This window comes from Hyperoodon ampullatus (assembly GCF_949752795.1).
Source record: "Hyperoodon ampullatus genome assembly, chromosome: 1".
In the NCBI taxonomy this organism is placed as follows: domain Eukaryota; kingdom Metazoa; phylum Chordata; class Mammalia; order Artiodactyla; family Ziphiidae; genus Hyperoodon; species Hyperoodon ampullatus.
Window position 1 is genome coordinate 112,437,766 of NC_136914.1, and position 22,115 is coordinate 112,459,880.

The 22,115-nt window shown below is 42.5% G+C and overlaps 1 protein-coding gene across 4 annotated transcripts in view; it reads left to right on the plus strand.

Annotated features, from left to right (window-relative positions):
- The window catches only part of FAM13C (family with sequence similarity 13 member C), a gene marked incomplete at both ends in the record, with an annotated part of 135,822 nt that overhangs the window by 90,744 nt on the left and 22,963 nt on the right, over positions 1 to 22,115 (plus strand). For 2 of the 4 annotated variants that reach the window (XM_079711231.1, XM_079711232.1), the window contains 3 exons: positions 2,911 to 3,058; positions 19,312 to 19,522; positions 21,194 to 21,332. In XM_079711231.1, coding sequence (XP_079567357.1) covers positions 2,911 to 3,058; positions 19,312 to 19,522; positions 21,194 to 21,332 — 498 coding nt within the window. The remainder of the gene's footprint in view (positions 1 to 2,910; positions 3,059 to 19,311; positions 19,523 to 21,193; positions 21,333 to 22,115) is intronic. The other 2 variants (XM_079711233.1, XM_079711234.1) reach the window with 1 other exon arrangement.

Here is a 22,115-nt window from a genome sequence, read left to right on the forward strand (position 1 = left end):
TATTCCACTGTATGTATATATCACATTTCATTTATCAGTACATCTGCCGATGGACACTTGGGTTGCTTCCAACTTGTATTAATCTGCTAATACCCTATTAGGACTGCCATTAAAAAAAAGATACCAGAGGCTCGGTGGCCAAAACAGCATTTATTATCTCACAGTTCTGGAGGTAAGAAGTCCAAGATTAAGGTGCCGGCAAAATTGGTTTCTCCTGAAGCCTCCTCCTTGGCTTGCAGATGGCTGCCTTTTCACTGTGTCCTCACATGGCCTTTCCTCTGTATATGTGCATCCCTGGTGTCTCTCTTTCTCTATAAGGGCACTGGTCATATTGGATTAGGGCCTCACCCTTATGACCTTATTTTACCTCGATTGCATCTTAAAAGCCCTGTCTCCAAATATAGTTACATTGTGGGTTAGGGCTTCAGTATATGAATTTGGGGGAGACAATACAGTCCATAATACATTTCTTGGTTATTGTGAATAATGTTCCCATGAACATGGGTATACAGATATCTGTTGGAGTCACTGCTTTCAGTTCTTTCAGTGGGTTTGCTGGATCATACAGTAGTTCTGTTTTCAGAATTACCATATTTGAGGAACTACCTCTTTTTAGAAACACCTATTTGTGGAACCACCATACTGTTTGTTGTTGCAGCTGTACCGTCTTACATTCTCACAGCATTATTTCTTAATTTTCAGAATAGTTTTGCTCTTTTTGAGAGGTCACTCCAATGTCCAAAGTCCTTCAGTAGGAAGCTTGCCTGGAACCATTCTTTTTGCTTCCCAGATGCTTGGGTACTAAATCTTTCCAGAAACTTGGTGCCCTTGCTCCTTCTGTACCTCCTGCCAGTAGCCTTGGGCTCTTGCTTCCACACTTAGCTTCTGGGAAGACATCCCAGAGAGGAAGAAGAAGCTATAAAAAAATGGCCTGGTGTCAGGCAGATGCTTCATCCAAGCTGTGGGCCCCCAGGCAGCAGCCCCTGAGCACAGGGAGGTTTGTACTAGGTCTTGCTCCAACTTTGAGCTGAGCAGAGGAGGGGTTCTGAGCCTGCGAGGGACCTGCCACTTTCAAACTGGCCAGGAGACAACAGATTTAAGACACTCCTCAGTGAGCAGCTGTTTTTAAAATTTTTTACTTTTTTTTTAATATCTTTATTGGAGTATAATTGCTTTACATTGGTGTGTTAGTTTCTGCTGTATAACAAAGTGAATCAGCTATACATACACATATATCCCCATTATCTCCTCCCTCTTGCGTCTCCCTCCCACCCTCCCTATCCCACCCCTCTAAGGTAGTCACAAAGCACCGAGCTGATCTCCCTGTGCTATGCGGCTGCTTCCCACTAGCTATGTATTTTATGTTTGGTAGTGTATATATGTCCATGCCACTCTCTCACTTTGTCCCACTTTACCCTTCCCCCTCCCCACATCTTCAAGTCCATGCTCTAGTAGGTCTGTGTCTTTATTCCCGTCTTGCTCCTAGGTTCTTCTGACCATTTTTTTTCTTTTTCTTTTTTTTTTTTTTAGATTCCATATATATGTGTTAGCATACGGTGTTTGTTTTTCTCTTCTTAGTGAGCAGCTTTTAAAACACCGCTGTGGGTTCATATGTACTCACATCAACAGCATGATGAGGGTATGTGTGCGGGGAGGGGTTGGGACGGGAGGAGGTGTGGGGCGTGGGTGTGTATGTGAGGTAAGGTGTGAGGGTGTCAGGGCACGAGGGGTGGGGTAGGGTGTGAGAGTGGGAGATGGGAATGAGGGTGCATCTGGGGCAGAGTGTGTGTGTGATAGGGCGTGAGGGTATGTGTGGGCCACAGGCTGGGGGTGTGTGTCTGGAGTGGGATGTGGTGGTGGTTATGAGGGTGTGTGGGGAATAGGTAATATGAAGGTGGGCTGTCAGCACGTGCTTGGGTGCCTTGTGCACATGTGTGTGTTGCAGGGTCAGAGCAGGGAAAAGGACACACGGCTCCACTCCGGGTAGCCCCCCACCCCCCACCAGGAGCTCTGGGGCCTGCAGAGCTGCCCTGTTGCAGGGGACTGGGGCCCAGCCAGGGACTCGGCATGACTCACTTTCACCTGGTTGGGGGAATGCATTTGCCGGGGCGTCTGCATCACGGCAGCATACGCATACGTGCGTCAGTCTGTCTGACTTTGCTCTTATTAAGAACCGCTGGAGGAATTTAAAATGAGAAAGGAGGAGGGGGAGTGGGGAGTTTGTGCTGGCAGTGATGAACCGTAAACTGCTTCTCCCGCAGTGTCTGGGTCAGACTAAGGGACCAAGGTCATCTCCCTCCATCCCTCCACTCTGTTCTTGGTAAAAGGCAGCTGTATCCATTCCATGTGAGAAAAGTAACTTCAGAAGACACACGTACACACACACACACACACACACACACACACACACACCCCTACACACCTACAGGCACGCACACACCCCACACGCAGATGCAGATAAGGGAGCCCCGAAGCACCTCCCAGCTGCCAGGCGGCCTCTGCAGCAGTCACTCTGTGCACTGCGGGCTTTTATGAATGGTAGCCTGGGAGGGGCCTAATGTCATTCGCTCCTGATGTCAGCACAATGAATGAAACACTTGCAAAGCGTAAAGGCTCAACCACTGGGGAAGCAGATACCTTCTCAGACTGGTTCTCCGGGTGCAGTGTCTCTTGCTGACGAAATCACCAGTCCCATGTGTCACAGATAATCAATATACGTTAGGATTGATATGAAGCAGAAACAGAGACTGCCTGTGGAAGAACACGCCTCTGATGCTGGCACAACCAGCCCTGCCTGGAGCAGCTGAGGCCGAGACCCCTTTCCTGCCAGGCGCCGGAGAAAGGAGCTGCAGACCCAGCGTTGCTTCAGGATCTAACTGAGCCAGCCCGATGTTCTGCTTTTGCTGGCAGAATCCCTTGCTGAAGCTCCAAGCCCTGGAAACTGATCTGTGCTCTGCCTTTTTGACACACCAGGAAGAAGCCGCTCAGGTGCACGGAGTCAAGGATCCAGCCCCAGCGTCCAGCCAGAGTGCACCTGCTGAGGGGGCAGATGCCACAGGTAAGAGCCTGGGCTCGAGGGGGCGGGGTCCCCGTCTGTACTGTCAGGGTAGTTCTACGTCTTGCTGCTTCCTCCTAAACCTGGCCCCGTGGGAAACGGTGCCTGGTGCACTGGGGAGCTGAGGGGTGGGCAGGAGGAATGAAGATGTGCTGGAATCTACATCTGCCTCTCTAGCTGGTGGCCAAGGGTCAGACTTCCAGAGATGGTGCCAGGTGAAAAGCACCCGTAATACCTGATCTTCATTTTCCTATTTGGTCTCCTGTGACACACAAGTGGCATGTTTATATATCACTGGATTTAGATCATCTGTGCTGTCTTGAGACTCAGCTCATGATATTTTTGAGGGATTAGGGGAGTTTCAACATAGCCACTTCGTTTCTTCTGTTAACTGCTTGTAAGATGATCCATCACCCCAGGGAAGGTGGAGGTGAGTGACACAGCTCCTTCCAATGCTATATTGTCTTTTTCTGTCTCATTTTTTTTAGCATTAATTTCTGTGTTGAAAAGTCTCAAACTTGGGTCTCATTTGACTGTTAGTTTCTCTAGTTTTAATCTCGGGGATAGTAGGTTGGCTAGCAAGCAGAAGGCAACTCAGTGCTCCCAGGAAGACTTTGATGGGAAAGAAGTACTAAATTTATATGGGCAGAAATGAGAGCACAGCTTATCTTTTCTAACATCAGTGGGTCAGAGGTTTGCACACTGGTTTCTGAGTGGATGGTAGAAATAGGCTTAGGTGAGCTTGCTTCATGAGATGTCCTTTATCTCCAGCAATTGAAGGAAGAGATTTACAAAGGTAATCTATATCCATACCATTAGCAATAGTGCATTGAAGATATTACTGTTTAAAACAGACCCACATGGTCTAAGTAGGCAAAACAGCCATCTCCAGTGTTTGAATATGTATTAATAATAGTGGCTAGTAATAGCTAGTAATAGTAGCTACTATTATTATGGAAGACTTTCTGTGATCCAGACACTGTTCTAAGCACTTCATAGCTATTAATTTAAATCCTTTAACCTGTGAAGTAATACTGTTCATAGTAAGGATGCTGAGGCCTAGTGTGGCCCTGCTGGTAAGTGGTAAATTACTTCCCTGTGGATGCAGGTGGCCAGTTGGCTGTCCTTGTCGCCTGGTGAGTGCCTCTGCTCTGTTGGCCGTTGTGTTTGGATGAGATGCAAGTACAATCAGGTAGGAGCCAGTGTCAAGCCAGTTAGGGATTGGAGTCAGGTTATTAGACCATGCCCGTCTTCTTCTACCAACCCCCTATTCCACACCCTGTAAACAGCATACAAAACACATAGAGAAGTCCCAAGCCAAATACAAATTAACTTTTGAATTATCTGATGCTTTGTATAGCTTCACAAGTATCTGGCAAAGACTGTTTAATAAAATATTTGCTGCATGTTGGATATGGAGATACATATATAGATATATATACACACACATATACATATATGTGTATATATACATATTTTATCATGACTTTTATGTGTCTTATTTTTTCCAAAGGTCAATAATAGTTTTACGTTTTCTCATTCTCGATGGACGGGATTTTGAATAAACTTATTAACACATTCTTTATAAAATAGAAATATGTACTAAGTTTATGTAGGGATCACCCACACAAAGGAACCATCAATATATTCCATGTTAGGTGTCAAATGGCAGAAATGGGCAAAAGGCTCTTTATAGAGGAGGCCTGTATGCTGGATGCTGGATTTTCCAAAATGTAGGTGAATCTGAGATACGCCAGAGTCCTTCCAAGAAAGTTATGAAAAAGAGAGGTTTCCACTCTGTGTGTGTGTGTGTGCACGCACACACACACACCTGCACACGTGCGCTAAGAAAGAACAGCTCCTGCAAGTTTTCAAAGATAAAACCTATCCTGATGTTTTTGGCCTTTGCAGAGCTTATGAATAAGGAGTCTCGTTTAGCTAAACTGACTGCATGGGAATTGATGCAGGGAAATTGAAGAAGTCCCAGCCCCGATTTTGGACCTTGGAATGCTTTATTTCACCCATGTTTCACTGTAATTTTATTTAAAAAAAAATACCTTTGACACAATCTGTAAACCACCTACTAGATGTTTTCAGGGACCTAAGGAGTTTCTTCATTTGGCAGGAATTTTGCCAAAGTGATAAGCATTTGAAAGAGGCTTTCACAGTTCAATTTATGGGATAGTGTGGTCTCATTGGCTTCCAAGACATACTCTTCTAGGAAGGCCCTGCATTTTCTAGTCCACGTGTCGCTCAGAAGGGAGAAATTTATGCTCATGTTAGATCAGCTGTTCTTAACTCAGGGCCTGTGAATGGATTTCTTGAGTGATCTTTGAACACCTGGAAACTATAGTTTTGTGTGTGTGTGCATAAAGCCCTGATGATAGTGTGACTGCATAGATTAGCACAGATGTCGTAAGTCTGTAAAAGATTACAGTAACTTAAAAAAATTTTTTTTCTCTTAAAGTCTAGAATCTAGCCCTGGGCCTTAGATGTCTATAAATATTGGATTAGTAATTGTTGATGTGAATATTTGGTATAAGAAGGACAAAATCCAACAAGGAATTTTTACAGGAATATCTGGATATAATATGCTACTAATTAACCATTCAAAGCAAACATTCAGAAATATAACTTGTGATTTAAGTAGGTTTCAACCTCACTTTCGACTTGTTTAAGGCATGACTTAAGTAAAGTTGTTTAACTTTTCTTTAAACATCAAGGTTAGATTTTTAATTTTTAAATTTATTTTAATTTTTATTTTTTTGGGCCGTGTCACATGGCTTATGGCATCTTAGGTCCCCAACCAGGGATTGAATCCAGGCCCTCGGCAGTGGAAGTGCCAGGTCCCTAACCACTGGACCACCAGGGAAGTCCCTGAAGTTGTTTAACTTTTGCAGGGGGCATCTGAAATGCTGGTCTGAGCAAGTACCGTATTCTCTATGTCTTGAGATCAAATATTGTGTTTTAACTTGAGTTTACAGGATACAAAGATTAGTCTCACCTAGCAAAATACCTGAGATGCTCCCTTGTTCTAGAAATCCAATTACAAACTGCACTTGCAGCAAGAGCAGATTTTATGGCACCCCAAAAGGACACTGTGTTCTAGAGAGTGTACCTGAACCTTCCCGCACATCACAGTTATCAGCAAGCTTTTATACCTGGGGGTTTTCAGTCCTCATCTCTAGACCGTCTAGGGTTGGAAGTCCTGGAATCTTTATATTTTGTAAACATTCTTGAGTATTGAGAGCCACTATTTAAGTGGACAGTGTCTTGAATTAAGAGAGAAAGAAGGTCAGGTTCTCTTAGGTTTTCTTTGACTCAGTTTCATCAATGGGAAGAAGCTCACAGACCACATGGACTTATACCTTAGGGTCTGTGACCAGTTGGCTCAGTCCATTCACTTCAGGAGAAAGGTGCTCAAGCTAGAGCTCGAGATGGGCAGGATGGGCACAGGGACAGATCTGAGGGCTGTAGAGGGCTTTAGAGAAAAGCAATACAGAAGGTACCAGCTGCAAGGCAGCTTCGGGACTGTACAGAGGGTAACCAACTGCCCCAGTTTTAGCACTAAAAATTCCACATGCTGGGAAGTCCTCAATTCCAGGCAATCCAAGACAGCTGGTCACGCTACCTCTAGGTTGCAAACTGCATAATGCGAGATGGAAACCCACATGATAGTGAGGCTCAAATTCCTCTAACTGAATCAGCAGCCCTCTCTTACTGCTGAAGCAAATGTTTCCACCGGACATTAGTAAGCATCTATTCTGGTGTTGTTGATGGGAAAGTGGAATGAGGATTGTCTTTTCACCTGCTTGTCATTTTCAGTGTATGTACAAGGACCATTTGACGTTGCCCCCCACCATGGCTAAGCATAGTAACCCCTGTTCTGTCTGAGCACAGGTGATGGAATTTTTAGCAAAAGCTGTCACTGGAGATAACTGAAGACTTATTACTGTAAGTAATAATTCTAAAGCAATACCTAATTAATTATTTTATTATAAAATCTTGACTTTCACATTGAACTTTCCATTTGGGTAAAAGCCTTGTTGCTCTTGTCAACGTTGATTGACAGCACTAAGGTAGTATCTCTAGGTACAGTCTATACTTATTCCCATAAAGAATACTGTATGGTCTGCAGGTCTCCCTAAAGTTGAAGTTGAAATGGGGCAGACTCAAAGAGAGCCTGACCTTCTCTGTCATATTTTAAGACACTGTCTACCTGACCAGATGTTCCCAATTACTTGGCAGTGCTTATTAAATGTACAGATGTCTGGGCTCCCCACCCTAAGATGCAAAAGTAAAATATAGAGATGAGGCCTGAAACTTTCCATGTTTGAAAAGCTCCCCTTGATGATTCTGATGTGCAGGGAGATTCAGGAACACTTTGTAGAACTCAGTACCCTCCAAGGGCTCCACGCAAGGTGTTTTTGCTGCAGGTGCAGTTTATAATTGGGTTTCAGGAACAGGGAGCATCTCGGGTCTCCTACTAGGTGGGTCTGATCATCCACATAACGTCTCATCCTATCTGGCAGCAGCCCCAGACAGTCTTTTAGAGTCAGTAAGAGGGAGTCTACATTACCTGAGCGTCAGAAGTACCCAGACTCCAAATGTCTTTTAGAAACTTTATACATTGAGTTTGTGTGTGTGTGTGTTATTTTTAAATCCTTCTTGAATCTTTTTGTTTTTAGTATATAGCACTGATTGCTTTAACTAGAAAATGGCTATCGCTGTAGAAAGTAGTACTTCATCTTCTTGTTCTAAATTGGTTCCTTTACAACAGTGGTCAGTGGTTTTCAACCTGGGTGTTTTTGTTTGTCTGTTTGTTTGTTTGTTGTTTTTTTGCCCCCTTTGGAACATTTGGCAACATCTGGAGACATTATTTTCTTGTCACAGCTGGAGTGTGAGTGCTACTGGCATCTAGTGGGTAGAGTCCAGGGGTGCTGGTAAACACCCTGCAATGTACAAGACACCCCTTGCCCCAACACTGCCACAACAAACTGTTATCTGGTCCAAAATGTCAGGAGTGCCAAAGTTTAGAAACCGTGCTTTAAATAATATCAACCTTAGCTAACAATAACCTCTTCCTTTGCACCAGGCATTGTTGCATGAATTTTCTTACTTTATGGCCATAACCACCCTAGGAGGAAGGTGCCATTATTATCCCCAGATTAAAGATGAGGAAATGAACTTAGGGAGTTAATGTAACTTGTGGGCGGTCCCACAGTACTGAGTGGTGGGGGGTTGGGAGGAAAGGGGAGGAGTTGGGGGAGTTTCCTCAATCAGACTTCGTGGTCTGAGTGTTTCACACGATATCATTTGCCATCCTGTCTAAATGTTAAGTCCACATGATTCTAATATTCTAGAATCTGAAATTAAGCCCAAAGACAGCCTATGTGCCCTCTGTATAACTAATAGGTTTTAAAGTCATTTTAAAAATCCATCCCTGACTTTGTTTTGTTAGACTGGAGGCATCTAGATTTGTAGTTGATTAACCTATTGCAGCCCCTCTGTTCCTATAGTCATTTCAGACTGATCTTAATAGTCTCTAGGCCCCTGTGCCTTTCTTGATGTGTATTTCCCTGACCTGCATAGTGTTTTCCAGATGGAGTCGAATAGTAGAATTTTGTTTGTAAATATGGGCATAGGTCCTATACTTTTGCAAAATGATACTATTGGGGGAAACTGGGCAAAGCGTACAAGGGATCTGTCTATTGTTTCTCACAACTACATGTGAAACTACAGTGATCTCAATAAAAGATGAATTAATACCTAAAAAACATGGGCAGCGGGAGTGTTTCATAAACTAGTTACAAAGTAATTATGCTTGTTGGATTGCTTTCCATACTCTTCCTAGAAATGTACACTATCTTCTAGACCTTTTTGTCATATCAATATAGTCTATAAGAGCTCCAAAAATCCCATTTCCCATAAAACTAATAGTCCAGTGCTTCTTGTGTGTTAAGTGTAGATGGCTTAGTGTTGTCCAGCCGAAGAGCCTGCTGGCCCACAATGAAGGTCATCTGCCACTGTGGAGCCGCCTCATGGTTTGTGAGCTTCTTCCGTGGTTGCTTTGCCTTTTACTCTTTGAAAAATACTAACGTCATCCACAAACTTAGACTCGGGACTCTATTTCCACTTCAGTGTTATTTCTGAAATGTGAAATAAGGTTAATCCAGGATCCATCTGCAAGGATTAGTACTGACACATCTGTCATCAAGATACTAATTCAGCTCTTTCTTTGGGGCATATTATTAAGTGAATTTTTTATCCATTACAAAACATTTAGCCCAATCATCATTTGGTTTTGTTTTTAAATAACTCTTGGTATGAACACCATGCCATAGACTTCTTGAAAGCCCAAATAAATTATATTCATTGGCTCTACTTTGTTCAGAAACATAGCTCTTTGTAGAACTTGATGTGCTCATTGGGTGATCTTGTACAGGTTATTTGACCTCTCTGCCACAGTTTCCTTTTCTTTAAAAAGGGAAAAAGGATAGTATCTACTTTTTAGAGTTGTTGTGAGGATGACATAGCATAATACCTATCAGGGTCTTAACACATCACCTTTGGTAAATGCTCAATAAATGTCAGCCATCATTATTTTAAAAGCTGGGCATTCAGAGCTTATATGCCTTTCCTCCAGTTGATAATGCTTGCATTTGTCTTTAAATGTCTATTCTATCATAATTTCTAATGACTTGCAAGGTGTGGAAATGACCTTTAGTACTGTTTATTCCCTAGGTCCTCTCTAGAGTCCTGCATTTGATTGACATTATGCTATTTCTCTTAAGCAAAAGGTATTTATAACAGTGATAATCTACGATGCTGATGGTTGAGTGACTACCTCTTATTAAAGGTGAAACTACATTTGTTACCATAAAACCTATCCTGTGCTAAACCTATGACATAACTTGGCTGGAAAAGATCTTTACTGTTAATAATTTTTCTCTGACGCTTTTATCGCCATCTTCATAGTTTCTGAAAGAGGGAGCTTCACATTAACCCCTTGTTTTCCAAAGAAAGCATTTAAAAAAATGATTTCAAAATTCATAGATGACAGTATAATCCTCTGATGCCATTTCTATAACTGCCTTATAAGGAAGGAAAATATCAGTCCTGTGGCCTAAACCACCAGGTGATTATTAAAAAAATTTTTTTTTAATTCAGTTGTTAAGACAGGCCAAGGACTGTGGTGTATGTATTGTCCTATTTGTCTTCGCCACACTTTTTACAAAGGATTCTGAGTGTGAAGAGGCTCATCTGGCCAAGGACCTAATAGCTGTTAGTAAGTGGCATCTTGGACCAAGCCCAGGGCTCTGACTCCATAACCCAGGCTTTTAACCAGTGGACTTATAGACATGTTAGTTTTTTAATTAATAGATTTTATTTTTAAGAGGTTTTAGGTGTATAGAAAATCAAGCATACAGTACAGAGAGTTCTCATATGCCCCCTTTCCCCTGCACATAATTTCTCGTATATTACAGTCATTTAAAAACCTTTCTTTCTGGTTATTCTTTCATGCTTATGAAGGAGAGTCTAGAAGTGATCAGACAGTTTGCCTGGATGCTCAGTGTCTGACAGTGCTCTGAACAGCCCCCAGGCCCAAAGTGGACAACCTCTTCTGACTCTTCCAGGAACCTAGAATTATACTTTTCCATGTCTCTTTGTGGAACTGTGGGTCCAACTTTTTCTGATTAATTTTTCTTTACTGACATTGAATGAGCCTGTGAAGATACGGCCTGCAGCAAAGGTTGGAATTTCTTTCTGTAGTCTTCCTGTTTGCTTTGTATATAAGTTCCCTTTTGCTTTTCAAAGCACGTCTGCTCGTAAATGAAAACCCTCTTTTGAAAATGGCTCTTGTTACCTTCCTAGCAGATTTTTCTCAGCTTTCCCACTGAGGTGATCAGTTGCACAGGAATCAACTAGAAGACATGGAAAGTTGTTTGGGCTGAAAAATGATCAGCATCCCGACACCCGGCTTTCTCTCTGTACCGGCAGGGTGCTTCTGAATCTTGGACACTATCACGGGTGATATTTGCTCTTTCTTCCCCTTCCCCACCCTCACAGCTTAGCTGAGCACTCGGCTCCACTTTTGTGACACAGGGAGGGGAAAAGATGTTTTCAGAGATGAGACACCATCGGCCATTTATTTCCCTTGGTTATTTCTCAGTGGTTCTTCGACAGTGTGCATATAGGCAAAGAAGTTAAGTCTTGAATAATCAGAGGAAAGTGCAGACATTCATGTAGTCGCTCAGTAGCTTTGTCTAGAAGATCATTTCTTCTTTTCCTCCCAAGTGGTGCATTTGGCTTGGTGCTGTGTAGAAACTGCTTCCAAAAATATGAATGATCCCTGCCTCATATGTGCTTCTCCAGAACAATGCAAAGAATAGACTTCTTCCCTTTCCCCATACAACAGAGACCTGGCGACCTGACCCTGTCCTCAGTGTGGCTCACACTACTGTAGCCCACAGCACGCTTCTGAGTTCTGGTAGAAGTCACTAACGTCCAAAGACCTCAGTCTGCCTCGGGCTAGAAGTTTGCTTCCACCGCATGTTTCCTGAGAACGAACTCAGCCTTTGTCACCCTGCGGCGCCTGCCTTCTCACCCCGCCTCACCGTGGTGGTGTCTGTGTTTTTCTTCTTCTTCCCCCATAGCTTTCCAGGTCCTCCTCTTTCTCACCCACTGCCTTGCCACTTTGTCTTCCTCGTCTCCATTCAATCTAGTGGTCTCTACGCCCTCCTTTTCCCTTGGCACTTTACTTTGCTAAGCCAGTTTCCATGTGAAATGAAAGCATATTTAAGATAGTTATTGAATTTCATCTAGACACTTAAATTTATTGAATATCACTATAATACTGAAAATTTGAGTGAGTTCAAATCGTTTACACCTCCCAAAATGATACTGTGATCTTCCTTTGCTTGGGCCTTTGTTGATACTACCTTTTTTAAACTGGAGGTCATTTATTCCTTATTTCTACCATTGAGACAGTGAAAATACTTAAAAAGAACTGCAAAAGTCTCTTTATCAGACTGCATAGAAGTTATTATTGGACTTCTAAAATAATCAGTGACAGTATACCCTGAAGAGTTATGTATTTATGTATGTCTGTGATTTAAATGTTAACGTTTACTTGGCAAAAAGTGTTGCATATGTTAGAAATAATAGCAATGACTCAAGAAAACAATATTCCAAAATTGTCTTTCCATAATTCTCTAGGGAACAGGAATGATAGTATTAAGTTTGTCTTAAGAACTACTCAAAAACCTAAAACCTGGATCTGTATTTACTGATGGAAATTTAAATAGAAGATTGTAATAAAAAATGCAGAAGTAAGGAATAAGTTTAGATCTGAGCTGAGGCTTCTTGATCCATGTAGCTTTCTGGTTTTCAGGAAGGATTTTGGAATTTCTCATTGCCCAGCTAACCCAGTGCCCTAATCTACCGGTTGCTCATTTTAATTGAAATCAGTACAGTGGCTCCTTGAAAATAAAAATGATGCTCACCGTTCCACCCCCTACTCCGGAATGGGCGTTTAAACGGGGAAGTTAATGATGAGGTCAGACCCACTTAGATTATGTCTCTTGAGCTCCATACCTACACGTATATAGGGGCTATTGGGCACCTCCACCTGGATGTCCAAAAGTGCCTCTTAACTCAGTGCATCCAGAACTGAACTCACTTTCCCCTTCGGCTCCCCTCTTTAATTCCCTAACTAGGTCAAAGGTACCACCATAAATATAAACAACAACAGCTATCATTTATTGATGAGTTATTATGCCCTCTCCCCCAGGCACTATATGAAGCACTTGAGATTCCTTATCTTTTTAAAGTCCTTCCAGCAATTTATTTATACTGATGTCATTGTCACTGAGACAGATGGGAGAACTGAGATTGAAAAAGATTGAATAATGGGTCCCAGGTCACACATCTGACAAATTGGGACTTGAATCCAGGTGTTTCTGAAACTATAGCCCAGGCTTTTATTCATGATGTCAAACTGCCTCTTGGGATCTGCAGGATGCTTGCCATGGAGCCAACCCCTGTTTTCACGGTGACAGATTCCTCACCCCTCCAGCTCACTGATGTTTCTCGTGGTCCTCCACGGAAGCTGGCACGCAGAAGCCTGCTTGGAGTGCCACCCTTGTCCCCCTCGGTGGCTCGGTCGGCCTCATCTACCAGAAATCCGTCTTCATCTGCCCTCATTCCTACCCACCCATCCTAACCTCAGAGATACTGCTTTCCTCTCAGTGGTCTCTGAGCAGGCAAGCCCATCTGTTTCCCCAGGCTTAGTTACTGGGATGACTTCAGGCTACCTATATTCTCTCTCTTGTGAACCATTAGTACCTTAGGTTAAATTCAACACACCTACAACTAAATCCATTGTGTATCCATCAGATGTTTCTGAGTTGTTTTTTGGTTTTATTTTGGTGGCCCTTTTTGTGTGAGGCTGGCCGAGAACTCTGATGCTGAGCCTCATGAAAATCATGTACATGTTTCTGACTCATTTAGTTTTTAATACCATCAAAGGCATGGTGTTGTAATACCATCAAAGGCATGATGTTTGGCATTTTGGAATGTATCTGAATGCTACCTATGGGCCCACCATGAGGGGTAAACCCAAAAGTGCAAATTAACAAACCCACAAGCCTGTGGCTAATTTGTGACTCATCTCAGCAGTCCATCTCAAATGGTTGCAGATAGAGATTTATTTAAACTTTAAATCACTTAATTTATTTACTTTTTCATTAAAATTTTTTTATTGAAGTATAGTTGATTTACATTTGAATCACTTAAAAATTCCCATTAGAAAAATGTTTCTTAAAATCTGACTGATTGGGCTTCCCTGGTGGAGCAGTGGTTGAGAGTCCGCCTGCCGATGCAGGGGACACAGGTTTGTGCCCCGGTCAGGGAAGGTCCCACATGCTGCGGAGCGGCTGGGCCCGTGAGCCATGGCCACTGAGCCTGCGCGTCTGGAGCCTGTGCTCCGCAACGGGAGAGGCCACAGCAGTGAGAGGCCTGCGTACCGAAAAAAAAAAAAAAAAAAATCTGACTGATTCATTTAACAGCTGTAATACAGCATCTGTTCCTGCCTGGGGTTGCAGCCAGATCAGAAGTGGGCTCTGGCCTTCACACCTGATGACAATGACTTCTCTAAGCTGTGGTCCCTGTTGCTCAGTGAGTGGCCTGCTAGAAAGACTCTCTGGCCTCCAAGGTCGGAGGTGTGGAGTCTTCTACCACGGGCATTGGTCAAACCCTCCCTGACTGGAGTTCACATAGTCATACCACCTTCCCTCCTGAAATTAAAACGAAGATCACATTACTCCCAGCCTCCTGTGGTTATTATGAAGATTAAATACTCGGCAAAAACTCTTATTATAAGCTTGAGGACATAGTGACTCACTGCGTAAGGATTAGATATGATTATTATTCTTACTTATAAATAACTGGTAGGAGGTACAAGATGTTGAGGGTATATTGGTTCTCATTTCCCATATTAACCCCATAAGGACTCCTGGTGGAGTTGGTGGTCAGTAAGAGAAGATAATCTTCAACTTCCTTATGTTGATATTAATAATTGTTAAAATGATGGTTCTCATGGTTACCGATTTAGCAGTTTCTGCGCCTTATCTCAATGTTTCGCCAAATATTACTATACAAAGGATGCATGGGTGAACGTTGTTTTAATAGGAATTTATTTTAATGTGTATTGGTTGAAGAAATGGAACTAGCACATCAAATTTATGATTTCTTGGCCATTATTGCCTAAGATGAAGCTGACATTTTGGAAAACTGTAGATTGAAATTAAGATTGTATTTAATATATAATCTTATATATATTATAAGGGAGGAGGGATAAATTAGGAATTTGGGAGTAACATATACACGCTACTATATATAAAATAGATAAACAACAAGGACCTACTATATAGCACAGGGGACTATACTCAATATTTTGTAATAACCTGTATGGGAAAATAATCTGAAAAAGAATAACTGAATCACTGCTGTACACCTAAAACGAACACAACATTGTAAATCAACTATACTTCAATAAAAAAGAAATTAAAACAAAGAAATTAAGATTATAGATATACACATAAACACATATATACACACATAACATACATATATACATATATATTAAAAATAGGTTTATGTGGATATGGCAAAAATTTGTAGGGGATAGAGTTTTCCTATTTCATCCTTCCTTAGTCTTGAGAGGCAGGGAGAGGCCTCCCTTAGTCTTATTCTCCCCATTTTACAGATGAAGAAACTGGGGTTTAAAAGGGCCCATTTTTTCTCAAGTGCCTCTTAACAGGTGGTAGACCTGGGATTCAAATTCACAATCTTTGTTCTCTCTTGTTCTGCCTGTGGGGTTGTTTCTCACTTCTCTTCCGAGGAATGCATTTTTTTTTCCAAATTTTTATATTAACTTTTATTGGTTTTTTCTTCCTATACAATTAAGACATTCATTACAGAAACTGTAGAAAATACAAAGAAGGATAAAAGAAAATTTTTTTTTATTGTGGTAAGAACACTTAACATGAGATGTACATTCCTAACAACTTTTTACGTGTATAATACAATACTGTTAACTAAAGGCACGAGGTTGTACAGCAGATCTCCTTTGACTTTCCTGTCACAGCCTTGTCAGGTGGTCCAAACAAGGACACAGAGAGAGGTCAGTGAACTTGCTGGAGCCCCACAAGAAAGTATGAGCACCCCGAGCCCTGGCTCCCAGGCCCTCCCTCTAAAGCATAGCGCATCACAGCATGGGCTCTGGCAAGTTGCGCCTTTCTTTGGAAGAAAAAGCAGTGTGCTCCCAGGGTCCCATCAGAAGCCACCCGAGTTTAATATTGCCATAAGCTTCTCCCTGTTGGGGAGCATGGTCTGTAAGTGGTGGCCTGGGCTCTGTTCCCAGGATGGCAGCAATGCTGGTTGGCTCTGAATCTACCCTGGTCTCTTCTGAGCAAAGAGCTCAATAATCCTGTCTACACAAATGCGCACACATAGGCATGCGCCCACTGATTTAATTAAGCCACTTCTCGACTCAAATGGTTAGTTTAGACAAAGAGCTCAGGCATTACCAGATTACCAGGGTTTTTTTTAACTTTTTTTTTTTTTTTTTGTGGTACGCGGGCCTCTCACTGCTGTGGCCTCTCCCGTTGCGGAGCACAGGCTCTGGATGTGCAGGCTCAGCGGCCATGGCTCACGGGCCCAGCCGCTCCGCGGCATGTGGGATCTTCCCGGACCGGGCACGAACCCGTGTCCCCTGCATCAGCAGGCAGACTGTCAACCACTGCGCCACCAGGGAAGCCCTAACATTTTTATTGGAGTATAATTGCTTTAAAATGGTGTGTTAGTTTCTGCTTTATAACAAAGTGAATCAGTTATACATATACATATGTTCCCATATCTCCTCCCTCTTGCGTCTCCCTCCCACCCTCCCTATCCCACCCCTCTAGGTGGTCACAGAGCACCGAGCTGATCTCCCTGTGCTATATGACTGCTTTCCACTAGCTATCTATTTTACGTTTGGTAGTATATATAGGTCCATGCCACTCTCACTTCGTCCCAGCTTACCCTTCCCCCTCCCCGTGTCGTCGAGTCCATTCTCTACGTCTGCATCTTTATTCCTGTCCTGGCCCTATGTTCTTCAGAACCCTTTTTTTTTTAGATTCCATATATATGTGTTAGCATATGGTATTTGTTTTTCTCTTTCTGACTTACTTCACTCTGTATGACAGTCTCTAGGTCCATCCACCTCACTACAAATAATTCAATTTCATTTCTTTTTATGAGTGAGTAATATTCCATTTTATATATGTGCCACATCTTCTTTATCCATTCATCTGTCAATGGACACTTAGGTTGACTGTCACTTTTCAACTGGTCACTTTGGGATCTTTCGGGCTCACTGCTTCCTTTAGTGGTGAATTGGGGGGAAGAAAGGTCAGGATGTTAGTTAGGCAGCACTGGTTTTTTGAGTGCCCACAAAAAACAGATGCCATGTAAATGGAGGTTTACAGTTACTATTGCAATGGCGTTCATAGTGGCCTGTGATTCTGTGAAGTCATATCTTAGGTCTCTGTGGGTTTCTGAAGCTAAGCTCTTAGATCCACGTTAGTCATATGGCTAGGAACCCAAGTGCCCCCATTTTGTCATTATAAGACAGCACCAAGAGACTCCTTTTAGTTTTGACCCTGGCACCACAGATGAGCTAAAGAGAAGGCCTCCAGTCTTTACAATTTCAACAAAAATATGCTGGTCCCAGGTGCTTGCTAAAGATCTTTTTCTTCCCCATCATTATTACCAAAAGATGCTGCCCAGAAAAGGGTAGCATGAATAAAATGCATTCCTTCTTAGAGTCTAATGGTTTAAGCAAAGGGTTTGGTGAGGGACTCAGACACTTCCTGGTGGGTGTTGAAGGTCATTGTTAGTATATGCTGTCGTTTACTGGTTAGGAACTATCATTCGTGTTTCTTCTTAGGATTCCCTCCAAATGGCAGTGTTTTCTGGCTAAATTATTCTTAGCCAGAGTGTTGCCTGTGGCGAGCTGTGTCGGGCGCACCAGCACACTTGCCTGTGTGCCTGGGCTTTGGCATTCATCTGGCTCCAGCTTTCCCCAGTCCTCACCCCATCCGCTTTTGACCAGCCTCAGCCGCTGACAGAGGTGCTGTCGATCGGCTTCAAAGGCCCGATGGGAGGCACTGTCCACCCTCCCAGTCTACAGTGCAAAAGGGGAGAAGCCAACTGAAAGCACACAAGGACCTAATCAGAACTTTGATGTTACGCAAAGGAAATTGCATTTCAAGCTCTAGAGAGCTCGAGCCATTCTAAACCTGATTAAGATTTATCCAGTGCTAAATTGTGATAAATGTTATTTTGGAAAAGTGGATTGTCGGTATTTTCAGATTCACTCCTTCACCCAGAAAATCTGTGTTTTTTCCTTTCTTTAGGGTAGTCAGGATAAGAGAAAGCCTTGGGTTGTCCTCACTTGTTTGCTGGGCAAAATTGAGAAGGTTTTGGCTGCTCCATGAGTAGCTCTGTACAGCACACCGGGATGAAGAGACTCTCACTCCGGTCACCGTGACTCAGCGTCCTGATGTTTCTCATTTCCCTGCCCTTACCTCTGTAGCACAAGGGTGTCCACTTTCTGGACTGACCTGGTTGGGGAGCCAGTGAGCTCATTTAAAAGGGGAATGATCAGGCTTCCCTGGTGGCGCAGTGGTTGAGAGTCCACCTGCCGATGCGGGGGACGCAGGTTCGTGCCCCGGTCCGGGAAGATCCCACATGCCGCGGAGCGGCTGGGCCCATGAGCCATGGCCGCTGAGCCTGCGCGTCCGGAGCCTGTGCTCCGCAACGGGAGAGGCCTCAACAGTGAGAGGCCCGTGTACCACCAAAAAAAAAGGGGGAATGATCACAGTGAGAATTCAGGCAGACAGCTGCCAAGCTGGGGAGAGGGTTTAGAGCAGGTTTTGTTGTTGGTTTTTGTTTTTGTCCCAAATAAAATGCTACATAAAATTTTGGAGAAGAAATAGAATCTTTCCTAATTCCACCATGCTTTGTAGTTGCTATGTAGCTTCTTTGATCTTATAGTGCATTTATTTGTAGACATAAATGTATGCTGCTTATAGCAAATGGAATCATTACTGTTCTGTGTTGAAATGTGGGGTTTTCATTTAGTATATTCAGAACATCATTCCATATTGATGTTGAGTCCTCCATCATTTTTAATGAGTGCTGAGTAATTTTCTATGTGGGGACCCCTCGCCTCTCTCTTCCTCCTTTGTTTTCTCTTCTCTCTTTTCCTCCCTACCCCCTCCTCTCCCTTCCTTCACTGGCAGTTCTGTTATAACTATTCTCCCTCATAATCTATCATCTTTTTCTCCAGTTCCATGTAATTGTTTTCTTTTTTTCACTCTAACATGTTGTTATATACTCTCTGACATATGCAAATAATATGAAATAAAGAGAGGATTTTTGTAGTTTTGGACCATGATGACTTCTGTAACTCAGACCGAAACAATCTGTGTTTCCATCTTTTGGTGTGTGTTGGCTTTGTAATATTTTCTGTCCAGATTCTGTGAGAATGAACATGACAGAATTTTGAAAGGCTTTCATATCCCCAGAAGAAGAAATGACAAAGAGGCAAGACATTATAATGAATGTTTATAATCTTTGTTTAAGAACATGACAGTCTCAAGCCCTCTGTCACTTCTAAGTCTCGATGATTTATCTTGTTTCCTCAGACCCTGTGCCAGTGCACAAAGATGTGCAGAATGAAGCAGACAGTGCACCTGAAGACCTCCAGTCTGTTGAGACTAGCAGGCTGCTCTGTCACATCACTGATGGTGACAACCCGCTTCTGTCACCACGATGCTCCATCTTTAGCCAAAGCCAGAGATTCAACTTAGACCCTGAATCAGCCCCTTCTCCGCCCAGCACTCAGCAGTTTATGATGTAAGAAAACCTTGTTTTGTTCTTGTCTTCATTTCATGCAGTTTTTTAAAATATTATTTACAATACAACCCAATACTTTTATAAATTCAGTGAAGTGTGTGTCCAAAATAGAGCAGACATGCCTACCAAAAGCAACTGTAAGCCCTGAACAATAAATGGCAAAAAATCAGAGTACTTTCTAGTTAAAAATGCTGTTTCAGGGCTTCCCTGGTGGCGCAGTGGTTGGGGGTCTGCCTGCCGATGCAGGGGACGCGGGTTCGTGCCCCAGTCCAGGAAGATCCCACATGCCGTGGAGCGGCTGGGTCCGTGAGCCATGGCCGCTGAGCTTGCACGTCCGGAGCCTGTGCTCTGCAATGGGAGAGGCCACAGTAGTGAGAGGCCCGCGTAACGCAAAAAAAAAAAAAAAAAAAAAGAATGCTGTTTCAGGCCTTCCTGAAACAGGAGGAGATGGTCTCGAGACACAGGCTGCCCTACGGCTCACATGTCTGAACATTTTTGGTGAAATGACTAGAATCCTAAGAAAGTCTATGTACATGCAAGTACCAGGAACTCTGGATGAGCTCATAAGTATTCTTTCCGTGTCCAGCAGTGGCCTCGATGGATGGATTGTAGCAATGCTTGTGAGTTGTACATCTCAATTTCTTCTTAGATTCTAGAAAAGTGGTAGCTTATGGTAGCTCCCCCAGACAAAAAAAAATGTGAAACTATGTGTTTTTCTTTTTTTTTTAAGCTGCATAAGTAGTTTTGATGTGTAGCTAAAATGAGTCTCAGAGGGAAGGGATGGGGGAACAGATGTATATGTATGACTGATTCACTTTGTTATAAAGCAGAAACTAATAAAAAAAAAAACAATAAAATGAGTCTCCCTTGACCAAAATACATGCAGGGAATTCCTAGTTTCTCCTTAATAACTCCTGCTGTTACTCATGAGTTTATCTAGACCAGGGTCCATGGACATCTGTCTACTGGTGGACTTGAGGGATTTAGTGCATTATTACTATTGTAAAGTGTGTCAGGTGAGAAGGTGAATGTGTTTTCTGGAGAGGGGGTCCATTCCTTTCATTAGATTCACAAAGGCTCTGTTACATAAAGAAGAGTTAACTACTCTTCTAAATCTTCCTTGAAATTGTTTTTAGGTGGAGCTCATGCAACTTATTGAGGATAACGGTACAATACGGCTCTCTCATTAGTCTGAAATTGGTATCCTCCAAGCTTTAGGAAATACATTTCCTAGACTAATATTCTGACATATGTAGACTAAAGTCCCTGATGACATTTACCCATAATAGAGTTCTGTGATCAGGGATCTCCAGTAATGAGCAGATGCTACCATAGTAGACTCATCAAATAATGAACTGGCCTCTGGACTTCTCTGATAATCTAGGAAGTTTGGTTTGTAGACCAGCAGCAGTGTTTACTGGAAGAACATTTTTAAAAAATTTATATCTTTAAAAAAATTTTTATTGGAATATAGTTGATTTATAATGTTGTATTAGTATGTGCTGTACAGCAAAGTGAATCAGTTTTACATATATCCACTCTTTTTCTCATATAGGCCATTACAGAGTATTGAGTAGAGTTCCCTGTGCTATACAGTAGGTCTTTATTAGTTACCTCTTTTATATATAGTACTGTTTTTGATGATTCTTTCCCTCTCTGGAATCATTGCAGGCCCCGAAGTTCTTCACGGTGCAGCTGTGGTGATGGCAAAGAGCCACAGACCATTACCCAACTCACCAAGCACATCCAGAGCCTCAAGCGGAAAATTCGGAAATTTGAAGAAAAATTTGAACAAGAAAAGAAATACCGGGTAAGGACGCTGTGGTTTGAAATGAGTGGATTGTGTCAGAAATGCATGGGCTTTTCTGTCCTTCCTTTTTGAGTACATCTCTGTGCTAGGGGACAGCTCAGTTTCCATTGGCCACCCCAGGACCTATCATAAATTAAGTTTCCATCCTGGGTCTGTCTTGTTCTCACATGCTGTTAGCTGCTCTCTGCTAAGATAATTCCTAGTAGCAAATTAAAACTCTTATTTCTAAACTGATTTGATTATTGATCTCTTCTTTTTTTTTTTTTTTTTTTTCTGAGGAACCTTACTATCATTCGTGTTCCTAGGACTAAAATTTGGAAAGCTTTTGAATTATGGTCTTATTTTTTCTTTAGCCTTTTCTCATTTGCATTTGATAAGAACCTAGTTAGGACTCAAAGGACAGACTCTCTCATTGTGGAACAGAATGAGGGAGAGTTGTCTTTGACAATAAAGTACTTTCTGGTTGATGGGTGAGGACCTATCAAGTGACATCTATTCAGGCCACTCTTAAGAACAAGCCCTGATCCCATCCTTTCCTGTCAGAGAGACACCAGCCTTCTTGCTGGTGCTGCAGTGTTACAATCATGAACCTTTCCTTTTCTTACTTGAGAAACAATAGAGTCAGAGGTAAGTGTCCTGATGGCCAGTGCTAGTTTTATTTATTGTCTCTACTGGTGACCATGGCATAGAGAAGAATCATATCCATGTAGAATTGCACAAAGGTACTGGGTCTTTGGCAGAGGGTCCAGAGCAGCTTGTTATTAAAATAAATGAGACCAGGAA